Source organism: Blennius ocellaris (genome assembly GCF_963422515.1).
Source record: "Blennius ocellaris genome assembly, chromosome: 5".
NCBI classification, from domain to species: domain Eukaryota; kingdom Metazoa; phylum Chordata; class Actinopteri; order Blenniiformes; family Blenniidae; genus Blennius; species Blennius ocellaris.
Window position 1 is genome coordinate 21,828,774 of NC_137654.1, and position 12,401 is coordinate 21,841,174.

Sequence of the window (12,401 nt, forward strand, 5' to 3'; positions counted from 1 at the left end):
TATATCAGCACTAGAGGATAGAATCACTTATGGCACAGTTTGTTTCACTCATCTTGATCTGCTCTCTGGAAAATACAGTCAGGACGTCCTCCTTAAACAGCCTCATTGATCCTGTCAATAAAAATACATTGTGAAAACCAATGAAAAGAGGCAGCAGGAAAATGACACTTTGATTAAAGTCAAAACTACCAGGGAATTATTGTTTCTGTGATTAAATTATATTAATCAGCCAACTGTAGACTAGATGGAGAATCAGTTGGCATCGTACTTTGATGATGTGATCATCAAACAACTGATGATTGAAACCCCATTTTAGAATGTAGTGATCTCATTTAAAGACGCAGAATTCAACACACAGAGCACAGAATAAATATCTCAGCCAAGTGGTTCAGTCATTTATGCCATACTACACACATCTATTGAATAATTGCACTAACTATTGTCGTACCTTGTGCTCATTTGTGGGGTTGCAGACACAGCTGGATGGCTCATCCAGATGTTTGTCGGATTTAAAGGCACAAGAAACATGCAGCCAGTGTTTGCAAAGTTTGCATTGCATCCATTCCAACATTTCTCTCTGGCTAAGAAATTCTGCAAAACAAGAGATGCATTGAGATGTTATGTTGCCTTATAGTTATCCGTCTCCTACACACATACACTCATGAACCAACAGCTGGGGACAAAGCAATACCCTGACATCATTTCACTAGGCTAAAGAACCAGATGAATCAGGTGTGATGTTCATATCAGTGGTTATGTAGGTGGATGGGTGATGATAAATGTGTGTTACATGTTAGTGCAAACTCAAAGCCATCATGGCTGAGCACAGTCCGGGTCCATGCTGGCAGCCTGACTGACGGGGTTTAAAAGCCAGAAGGAAGAAGAAGAGGGCCAAGGTTTGACCGTAATCCTTCTCTGCCCACAGAGTGTCCTCAAGTTGCCACTTACCCATCCCTAAATCCTGACCCAGAGGCAGCTGCAGCCCCTCCGTCACTGGAATGGGAAAACCAAACAACGGGGAAAGAGGTGTCGTGTTTGGGTTTTCAAAGAGGGAGCTTCTGGGGTCCTGTGGGTTTATGTCGATGACCCCAGTATGGCACAGCTTCTTCCACTTGCTGAAAAGTTCTTGGCGAATGTCGGGTTCAAAGGGGTCGAAATATGAGATGATTGCAGCCTGGATAAGGGCATCACCTACTAAACTGAGATTGTGTAATTTTGCTTCCTGTAGGGGAGAGAAGCAGAAATTAAGTGACATATTCAGGTTAACATGTAATGCACTGTTATTTGATCAAATCTGCATTACTTGAGCAGCTGCCTTTTGGGCTTTATGTTGCATCTCTGACTGCTTAGCAGATGTAGAAAGATCTTTTTCGATGCTCTCAGTCTGCTGCAGCTGCAGCGTCTGCTCCTCCAAGTCATTTTCTAATGATAGAAGCTTCAAATTTGCCACTTCAAGACGATTAGTAGCCTCTTTCTCACGCCTACAGGCCATGGACAGATGAAGTTTTATCTCATCAGCCTGTGCCTGCTTCAACAAGTGCTGTTGGCGCATAGAGCAGCTCTGGTACATGGCCCGGACCCACTGGCCCAGGGACTCACAGGCCTTGCTTATGTCTGGTATAGACATAAAGTATGGACTACAAATGATCTTTTCAAGCTGCTGCAGCTGCTCCTTTGTGACGCTGGACTGGTCAAAGAACAGAAGATCCTTCGAAAGGGGAGATGAACAAGAAACGGTTTGCAAAGGTTTGAAAACAATCACACAAAATATATCATTAATTTCTTCCTGCATTTGGTAGCTATGGCTTACTCCCAAATATAGTACTGGGATCATTTCACAACATATTTGCACACACCTCAAAAAAACTGGGTCGTCCAAGCAGTTTCCTAGCACTCTCCCAGCCTGAAGGCTGATTAAACAACAAACAAATGGCATCTGTGATTTTCACCACTCCTTCAGGTGGATCTCTGTAGTGCCGCACTTCTTCCAGGTCAACCAAATTTAAACCTTTGGAAATCAGTATGCTTGGCATTACCACAGGTTTCAGCTGAGGGGAAGAAAAATGTGTTAAGTTCATTTTGGGGATAAATGTTCTGAATCGTTCATCAGTCATCATTAAATAAACAAATTGTCCCAAATTCTTGACTGTGTGAGTACATGGGAACATTTGTATAGTTTCTGGATACAGATGTTAATTATCTCTAATCAAAGAACAGTTTACCATTTTGTCAAGTTTGTCAATATCCTCCTTCAAGTGGCTCTGGTTTTTCATCATTTCTTCCAAAAAAATTTGGGTTTCTTCACACAACTTTTTCTGATGGTCTGCAATGCTCAGGGTCTCTTTCTCGTGCTACAGGAGAGAGCAGAATCATAGAATTTGCGTGAATATACAAATAACAGATACAGTACATTATCAATGTGTCCAAGGAAACTCAATAGAGCTGCTTTCAGAGGATCATTTAGAAATGCATTTCCCCTTTTGAAAACATTTGACTTTTGTAAATAAGCTAAACTATATCTGAAAATAACTAATACTATCGGTGCCTGTGGTGCAGTATTTCTCTCATTAAAGCCTCTGAAGTGCAATAAATCAATCTAGAAGGCTGCCTGAATAATTCTTGACTTTGAAAAACAACATCTCATGCCAGATAGACAGAACGTGATTCCACTGAAACATCAAATAGTAAATTGTTCTACATCACCTGCTGGATGACATTAATCTTGTTTTGCAGTGTTTTTTTCCGCTCAGCCAAGTAATGTGAGAAATACAAAGGACAAAGAATGGTGGGAATTCTGAAAAATAAAACATTTTCATTGCAGACAAGCATGTCTCTTTTCTCTAATAAACACATTATGATGACAAAACAAAAAGAAGTGCACACTCCATTGTGATGGCAAATACCTGTCGGATTCTCTTTGCCTTTGTTGTTGCATGAGGTTGCAGAGAGAGCCAAACTGGGCGATGAACCCAACGTAAGTCAAAGGACTGAAAGGCTGATATTTCAGAATGACAGAGGCATACTGACAGGCAGACTGATGGATTCCTGCCATAACCACAGAAAGGCTGGTCTTCTTGAACTCATCATCTCTAACATCTTTGAAAGAAAAGCCACAACATAGGTCAAAACAATGAAAAGTGATTAGAAACCAGATGTTGCTTGTAATGTTATACTCACTTATATAATGTTGCTTTTTCAAACATTGTGCTGCAAATTCCTCCAAACGCTGGTGGGACCACGGCTGGTACACTTCAACACAACAGCTCAGCTTCACTGCTTTGGCCATTTGTGCCTGGAGCTGAAAAGGTGAATAAATTCAATCGGATGGACAACATAATAACCCTGCTGCTTGGCATTTGAATGTCTTTGGGTATAGTTAATGAAGTGTGCTTTACCTCTCCCCCAATTTATATAGTTTTATGTTTGTGTTTTGATTTCCTAGATGTATACGAAATATATGGTACAATTTATAAATAAGTTCAATAAGAATACTCACAATGCTAGGTTGACTATTGGAGCTTGATGCTTCATTGTTGTCTGGCATGATGAGAGGCATCAACATGAACACATGGATATTTCTCTGGACTTGGTGCAGATGACTGTGTGAAAAGAAATTCAGTATCATTTACAAGTGCATTATATTTTCATGCACTGAATATGTCAGTCAAAAAGGCTACTCAGGCCCCCTCAAGTGAAATCACATCGTTTTTGTGTTTTCTTTTAAGATTTACACAGAAATTATTTGAAAATGGTTGCCGTATAGACAGAAATAGTAGAAATGCTGAAATGGATATAGTTAGACACTCTCTTGCATGTGCAAAGGAACTATTTACTATGGCCGTGGTGCATATGGCCATCGGCATTTCTGAGAAGTTGGGTTTTTCCTTATTTACACAGCGATTGAGCTTTTAATAAAAAAAAAATTCTTGCTTGATTTCCACAGAAACGGAGTTGGAGCATTTTTAAAATATTCCACCTTGGAAGCCAATTTCCATAAACAGCTCCAAATCACATTGCTGTGTAAACAGGCACTCAAAATGCAAATAAAGTTTTCTATTTTCACTTCAAAACGTTGGTGTTTAAATGGGGCCTCAGTGACTAAATGTATCAACATGTCTTGTTTCTTAATATTTCTTAATAATTAATAAATAATGACAGTTTGAGTGCAAACTTACACGTCAGATATCCAACTGTCCATAAAACATCTTCTTGAGTTATTCACAGCAGCTGCTCTAGAAACAAGGTTCCTGAGCTCATTGTCAGGGTGAAGCGCTGGGTAGGCTCTTTGGGACATCGCCAGCAGTAATTCTTCTCTTGCAGGTTTACTGATTTCCTCATGGACCAAGATAATGACTATATCTGTGTCCGTTCTAATTTGATTCTCAGCATCTTGCAGGATTTCATGCAACTGACTTTCATTGCCAGCATGAACCTCTATCAAGCGACAGCCTGTCAGGTAGGCAGCCAAGCGCACAGTGGTTTTACGGCCTGTTCCTGGACTCAATCCCATCAGTACTCCATGCCCTCCAGGTATGAGCAAAGCCCTGAGGATATGTGATAGTTGAATTGCTCCCTGCCTGTGCATGATGGAACTGTTTGTGATGCTGGGGTCATTATGAACTCTAAATGCTTTATCTTTCTCTTTTCTGTCCATGACTGCACACAGCTCTTGCACTAATGCATCAAGGTGTTGCTCCTGATAAGACCAGTTACATCTATAATCACATGCTTTGGACAGCTCCGGGCAATATACAAGCCGAGTTATTGCATTGTTCACATGCTCATCAACTTGGTCTGACAATGAACAACTTTCTGAACTCGTCTCTTCTGAAGAACTAGTTTCAGATAGATGAGATGGTTGAGTCATTGTATGAGCTGACCCCGAGACTGACTGAACAAACTGCTCAGCTAGATTTGGCCACTGAGAGAGATTCTGAGTATTTGAATCCTGGCCTGTCCTGTCCTGAGCAGGACCTGCAACAGTTGGTGAATCACCAAACATTTTTGATTCAATTTCAGCAACAATTTTTTCCTTAAAGTGTGTTGTTGCTGTCATGGCTATGAGTGACACAACAGATTGTTTGTCACGTTCTGAGCATAGCCTGTCATTGAATGTGCGCATGCATTCGTGCATCCAGAGGTGTAATATCTTTAGGATTGAAAGTGGAGGACTTGTGGAGGATTGTGAATTTTCCTTCTTCTGGGTGAATTCACTGCTTGGGTTGTCAAACTGGTGCAGGCACATTCCCGACAATACCTTCTGAATGTCGTGATTTGAAAAACTGAAGTGGGACTGCTGTCCAGGAAACTGAAGTTTGTCCCGTACTTCATAATACAGATATTTAGTAGCAGTTACAATACAATCGTACAAGTCCTCCACACTGTGTTGAGGTTGAATTTCTTTGAGCCAGACTTTGAAATTAGGATGGATCAGCAAAGCAACAGCTGAGTCAGGGAGTACAAAAATAGAGAACAGACGTGAAAGCCGTGAGAACATCACGTTGCTGTTCTGAATACTCAATCCAGAGGCACAGCAGGTTGCCATGTAGCTGACAGTCTCAGAACTCAACGGTTCAAAATCATCGGTGTCAAATTTTGCAGTCTCTCTCTTGGAAATACTTTGTCGGAGTGTCTCTAGAGCTATAGATTCCTTTCTGAAAACATCTACAAAGAGAAGAGTTAGATAACTGAATTACATAGGTGTACACAGTGCAAAATGAGATTTAACACCAATGACATCAACCCTCCTGGACTCACCACATGCAGCTTCATGCAAATCATCTACAAACAGGAGCAGGCACTGCTGTTTCATCATAGATGGTATAGTATCTTTACACCTCATTTGGTGACTGATGGTTTTCAGTACGATGCGTATATCTCTGGAACTCAGGAGAGGACTGGCTGGCAGGCTAAAGTGTGGCTTGTAAAACGTTAGCAAGCTTTTGCATAGACTGCTTTTTCCAGAACTCGGTTCTCCCACAAGCAACAAGGGCTGGTTTGCCTCCAGCATGACTTTCATTAAAAATGTGTATTTATCATACTATGCAAAGAGAAAAACAGAAGACGTAAGTAGTTTCCTTGATTTAAATTGTATGATTTTTCAATATAATCGTTAAATTTAGGACCAACCTTTGGGATGATTGAGCTTGTTACCATCAAGTTCTTGGGATATATGCTGGTGTCAATGCTAAAAAAATGGTCAAATAGACTGACATTCTCAGGAACCACAATCTTGTACCGACAGGCAAACAGTACATTGCGTACCAATGTGTCAAACTTCGTCCAGTGGCTGAATCAGAAAGAAAAGCACATAGTGTTGGGAGAAGGTCTGTACTGATTTTGATTATTTCTGGGCGTGTCATTTATAAAATGGCTCATATGGTAAAGTTCCAAGGTGTTTTTCTTACCAAGGGTGCAGATGGCCACCAAATCCCCAAATGTATGCCACCAGAAAAATGTCTCTGGTAACCAGCTGTTGCTTATTTTGAGTCTCTGTGCCTGGTGTTTTGGCTCCATGTACACCTGGTCAAACATAAATAATATTTGTTATATATATAATTAAAAAATGTTTTTTAAATATAACTACACTAGTATAGCAAAGTTCTAAGTTTAAAAGTAATAGTTATACCTTGTTTGTCTATTTGTGGGATTTCTTCAAGTTCTTTAATTTCTTTGCTAAAGTGGAGCAAAAGAGCACGCAGGATCCTGACAAATGACATAACCTCTTGAATTCCACATACAGGGTTTCTACAGTCTTTTCCTTCAGTTTGGATTGCAGATGTGAAATTATCTTGCACTGCTGAACTGAGAGTGCTCTGAAAAAGATCCTCAGCGAGACAATTCCACATTCTCATGACTCCTTGATCCAAATTGTGTTCAAAAGAAAGAGCCTCCAATTCACTCTCCCATACAGCTTTCCACAAATCAACACTTGAGAAAAAAACAAGGCTGCAGCAGGTCACCGAGCAGGGAGTTGCATAATCCAAATTTGTCATCTCAATGAGTAGCTTGAAATTTGATTGAGATGGCACCAAGGTTTCACCTGATGGAAGTCTCAAGCATGGCCCCTGATTGTAGCACAGCGTGGTGAGTAAATCCAACCAGCTAGGCTGTCCTAAAGGCGCCCCATCCATAACCAACCACTTCACAATTGATGGGCCCTGACTTCCCATCTCATTGATGTTGGTTTGAGGGTGGGTGTGGTCATGTCGTTCTCTCAACACCTTTGCAACAGCTCCATCTCGCCATCCTCTCTTTTCACAGAATTTGCCAAATAGCTCCTCATGGGACATGGCATTAGGAAATAAAACAAAAGAGTTAACAAAACTCCAGCTTGAAGCACAGATTTGTAGTCCGTCCTTTGTAATGGTTTTGTCATTTTCAAACACATGTCTCCTTGACTTCCCAGCTAAACTATTGAGTGCTCCAGCGAGGGCATTGTAGCAGGTGGTCTTTCCACTACCTGATGGGCCGACAAGGATAACAGCCTGAGAGACTTTCATGGTCTGGTAGAGTGTCACAGCACTACAAATTATTTCTGAGTTATTACAAAACCGCCTTTGTTGTAATTCTTCTCCAACTGCATCTTGCAGTAGGTTCTTTTCCATTTCGTCAATGGACAGTTGATAACAAGGGGAGTGGCACACTATGGGGAATGTTTCCTTGAAAATGGTGTAGAACTGTGAGGCTCTACTGGGCTCAGGTGTCAAGACAGAAAGAATTGCTTTGACAATAGCTGTCTCTTCCAGTAAATCCCGTACGACAGACAGATGAGATTTGCGTAGCTTGGAAAGCCTTTCACTTTCTTTTTTTTCTGTTTCTTTGAAGTTTTTAGATCTGTCTTGTGAAAACAAACAAGCATCAGCTCTATAACATGCCTCATATGACATTTCTTGCTGCTGCATAGTTTGATATAAATAGATTTTGGAGGCAGAGAGGATCTTTTGCAAGATAACAAGAAAGCCTTTTTGACCAGCAGCGAAAAACTCTGGTAATGAGTGGGAATCTCTGGCCAGGTTGAGTAAGGACACCAGGTGGTAGCTTAAAGACATGGCCTGTGAGAACCCATGTGAAGCCAGCATTACTTCTGCAATGATCCTGTGGTCTGAATATTCTATTGCAATGGGTCTCATTGCATGCTGCAGAATGTCTGGAATATTGGACGAATACCACTGAGATGAGATTAGAATACACCCATAGCTTGGGCTGACAGAAATGCTTTTCCCAGCAAACTCCATGTGGTATTCCAGATCTTCGATGTTATGACCAGTTTTGTCCTTTCGCTTCTCACTCATGCTCTGATGCAAATTTCTTGTGAGCTTGGCAAAAGATTGATGTATGTTAAGCAGATGTTGTCCAAGGATTGGCAGGATGTCTTGTGCTAGTAAATCCACAGAGTCCAGATAAAGGTATGCTCCTGTTTGGAGAGAACCTAGCAGCAGGGTCTGAATAACACTAAGTGTCATGCTCGGACAACACTGCGCAACAACAATTTGTCGCCCCAGAGCTTTCCCTAGATGGAGGGCAGTGGTTTTCTTTCCGGACTTGCGAGGTCCACTCACTATTCCACATCTGAAGTTTTCCAAAGCAAGAAGAATTCCCAGCATAGCCTGATCTGTTGATGGTGTACAGGCTATTGTTAAATCTTCTGGACCAAAATACTCAAATCCATACTGGAGGCGATGCTTCAAAACATCAATGTAACATGTTGTGTGAGCCTTGTCTTCCTGACTCACATCTTCTGACTTTACAGAATACTTTATCAAACTTAGCCACTCGAAAGATGACTCCAATGGGATTGGTACTTGTATGAGTCGAGATAGCTGCTGTGAATGATTCATTGTTAGTTGAACTAATGCTCGCAGGCACGTGAATCCGTACTTGGAAGCCAAAGATTCACAATTAGAACCTGTGAGTCCATCCCTCATGGTACGACCAAGCTCTTTGAGTTTTGCTGCATTGAGCGCTTTCATATGGTTCAACATCAGTGGATTAGATTCTTGGAAAGCTTGGACCACAGCACTGTGCCAACTTGCCTCCTCAGCCACCAGCACACACTGAAGAGGAAAATCAGAAAGTGGCGCTAACATAGTTTGCATTTTCATGTCAGCAACAGGTCGAGTTCCTTTTTTTGCCTCCTCATTTGTCGGATTGTGATTAGATGGTTCAAGCTGCTCATGAACAGCACATTGTTTCATGAATTGTATCATGGTCAACTTTAACTGTTTTTCAAAGGCAGAAAACCAAAGGATGGCATCGGGATTTGGTTCCAAAGGCTTTGGGAAAGTAATGTGTTCTTGAAGACTGCCAAAAATTCCCAGTACCTTTGACTGGTTTTTCTTTTCTGATGGTGCCTCCATATTGCTTGTATCAGATTTCATTTCAAGGCATTCAACCCCTTGAAAGCATTTTCTAACAAACTGTTGCAGGGTAAAAGATGTTGAATGTAAAGAGAGTAGTTCAATCATGTTTCTGTCTCTCAAAAACCAGAATCGTGGATACTGATGGCAGATTGCATCGAGGAGATCAGTCATCTGGTTGGATATGGTATCCATCGTAGACACACCATCCGCTAAAATATGGGAAAGGTTGCTACCATGAAATCTGCCTTTTGTCTTGGTAGACACAAAGTTCAACACATGGGGGTCAGATGATATAGTCTGCATGATTTCCTTGAATGTCTCATCGACTTGTAGAAAATGCTGCATCTGTGGAAAAACACAAAAACAAAACATATGACGTTAATTTACAGGAAAAAAACATATCAAATTACTTTAAAAACATTCCAAAACAGGTTTTTTGTTAATTGTGTGCAAGGACATACCAGATCCTCTCTTTCATCACTAAATGATGTTTCACTAAATACTTTGCTCATGAAGCCCCACATTTGCTGATATCTTTGGAATACATCAAGCAGCTTCTCTATAAATTTTAAAGAAAGAGAAGAAGTGCACAAATCTTATATAAAAAAAATTTTAATTCCCCCGCGGAGGGCGACATATGTATGTATGTATGTGCATATATATATATATATATATATATATATATATATATATGTGTGTGTGTGTGTGTGTGTGTGTGTGTGTGTGTGTGTATCTATCTATCTATCTATCTATCTATCTATCTATCTATCTATCTATCTATCTATCTATCTATCTATCTATATATATATATATATATATATATATATATATATATATATATATATATATATATATATATATATACTTGTTAAGTGTATATGCTTGTTAAGTATATATACTTGCTCAGCCACTTACCAAGTTCTTGCACTGACTGAACCAAGTGCTTCAATTGCAGCCTGAAGTCAACACTGTGTGGGGACTTCAACATTATGGACAAAGTCATTAGATCACTCTCTATCTCAACAAAGAGTACCTCTAGACCTGAGTGAGAAACACACAACATATTAATGGAGGAATATTGCTTATTGACATCATTTGCATTGGGTTGCTCTCAGTGACTGCATCTGCATTACATAAATGCTGACTTTATTTGTGACATTATTTAGTCTCACCAATAACTATTGCTCTCGCATCATTGTTGGAGTGTTGGCCAACGGGTGGAGTTTTTTTTAACGTGACTTCTTTGGCTTTTTCATTCTCTCTTAATCCACTTTGATTCTCACACAGTTGCCAAGCTGGGAGTGCAAATTCCTCTATCTGAAAGAGTCTGTTTTCCCATCCTCGACAAAGATTTTTAAACACCTGCTTCATTTTCACAGATAACAAGAGATATTAGGTGTCAAGGTCAGTACGTTTTGTGTTTAAATAGCTTTCTGTTGTTTTCCTAACCGCCCAGCCAGCCACAGAGAACTTCAAAGGACCTGACGTCATATGCAAAGCAATCCACGGACGATGATGTCATACGCAGAAGAGCTCTTCGTCTTACTTTTTTTTTTTTTAAAGAGGCCATATCATGCAAAATTCACTTTCTGATGGTTTTTCTACAGTAATATGCGTCCCCATGCCCGGAAATGTTACTCCAGAAGTGAAGAAAGTCTACCGTTTTGGTGTCTGACTTGTTTAATTTTTTCTAAAGCGTGCGCTCCAACGAGCCAATCGGAAAGCAAACCCTGGCTATCTTCACCAAAGTTATTAGCCAATCCCAATCCAGATAGACCTTCCATTTGACCCGCCCACAAGCAGCAACTCATACTGTTTGTTTGTTTTTTCTCCTCGTGACAGCTGCAGGTTTCAACGGTAAGAAGGCACGAGTGAAAATAGGGCCAAAACATGCCAGATGCACAGTTATTAATTGTATCAACGAGCAGAGGAGTAGATTCTTACTGCCTTCGTCTGAGCCTGTGAGGACCCAGTGGATTAATTTCAGCTTTAATGGGAATCTACAACAAGACTTCCCAAAGTTCTATATGTCGCTCCCAGCGCTTCACGGAGGGAGGGTGTTTATTGTTAGGTATTGTGCTTGTCTGCAAAATTGTGCTGATAGGGACTGTAGATCAAATGTAGGCTTTGTAGAATTGTGAGGTGATCATTTTATTAATTTATATGATTTAATGGGTACTCAGGATAGTCTCCTGTCCATTACTAATTATGACCATGATTAGATGACAATTAAATTAGTCAATGCATTGCAGTGCATAGTCACTCAGGGTGGTCTGAATAGTTTTAATCATTTATTTGCTGTCAAAACCCCACATTTCTTTGTAAAGTAAATATTCAGCTGAATAATGCAGCTGATTAACTGTTGATAAATAAAATTATGATTCCACATGATTTCTGTTCCAGCTGCCTCTGTGATTCTGTTCACAACTCCACTGTTTTTACTCATCATATCCACTTGTTACGCCTTTACAATTGCTCCAGTGCAGTCTGCACTTTGTAACCACGTAGTTATCCAACACAGTAAATATATCTTCCCCTGTCGTTCCAGTAGGACTAGTCTAGCAACATAATAAATCCTCCACAAATTAATTTTCCCACACATACCGTACATACACCAACAGAGTTGCAGAACCCGATACATCAGTGCTTCAGTTGAGCAGGATGGAGAAATCCCCTGCTGTCTTTAGTCTTGATATAAGCTGCTCCTCCAGGTTATCATGAATTCTTCGGGAAACAGTGTTATACTCAGTGGGATACATTTAGATTTTTCCGCTGACCTTTTGTCAGTGATTGTGCTAACCATACTAAGCCGCCGACTCTACACCCTGTACATCTACGACAGTAGGTGTACAGTCATAGATGTAGTTGTTGCTTGCTGTATGTCGTATATTAAACCTGCCTGCCCTGACTGTTTAAATAAACGTATGAATGCCAGTTCCTTGTTTGAGTCTGCTTCTGGGATGTCCTTGGACCCTGACACCTACGATCAGGTGTAGCAGTGAAAATATTGTGCAACAGTCTTTTTTTTCCTTTGTGTAG

At 40.4% G+C, this 12,401-nt stretch overlaps 1 protein-coding gene across 1 annotated transcript; it reads right to left on the reverse strand.

Annotated features, from left to right (window-relative positions):
- Positions 1-793: 793 nt before the first annotated feature.
- LOC308130511 (dynein heavy chain domain-containing protein 1-like) lies at positions 794-9,359 on the reverse strand (the record flags this gene model as incomplete). The annotated part of the gene is made up of 9 exons (XM_080496914.1): positions 794-1,222; positions 1,304-1,708; positions 1,857-2,048; positions 2,223-2,351; positions 4,241-4,577; positions 5,370-5,445; positions 5,758-6,028; positions 6,963-7,741; positions 7,973-9,359. 9 exons carry the CDS (start codon positions 9,357-9,359, stop codon positions 794-796), a joined length of 4,005 nt encoding a protein of 1,334 aa, XP_080353040.1.
- Positions 9,360-12,401: the final 3,042 nt, after the last annotated feature.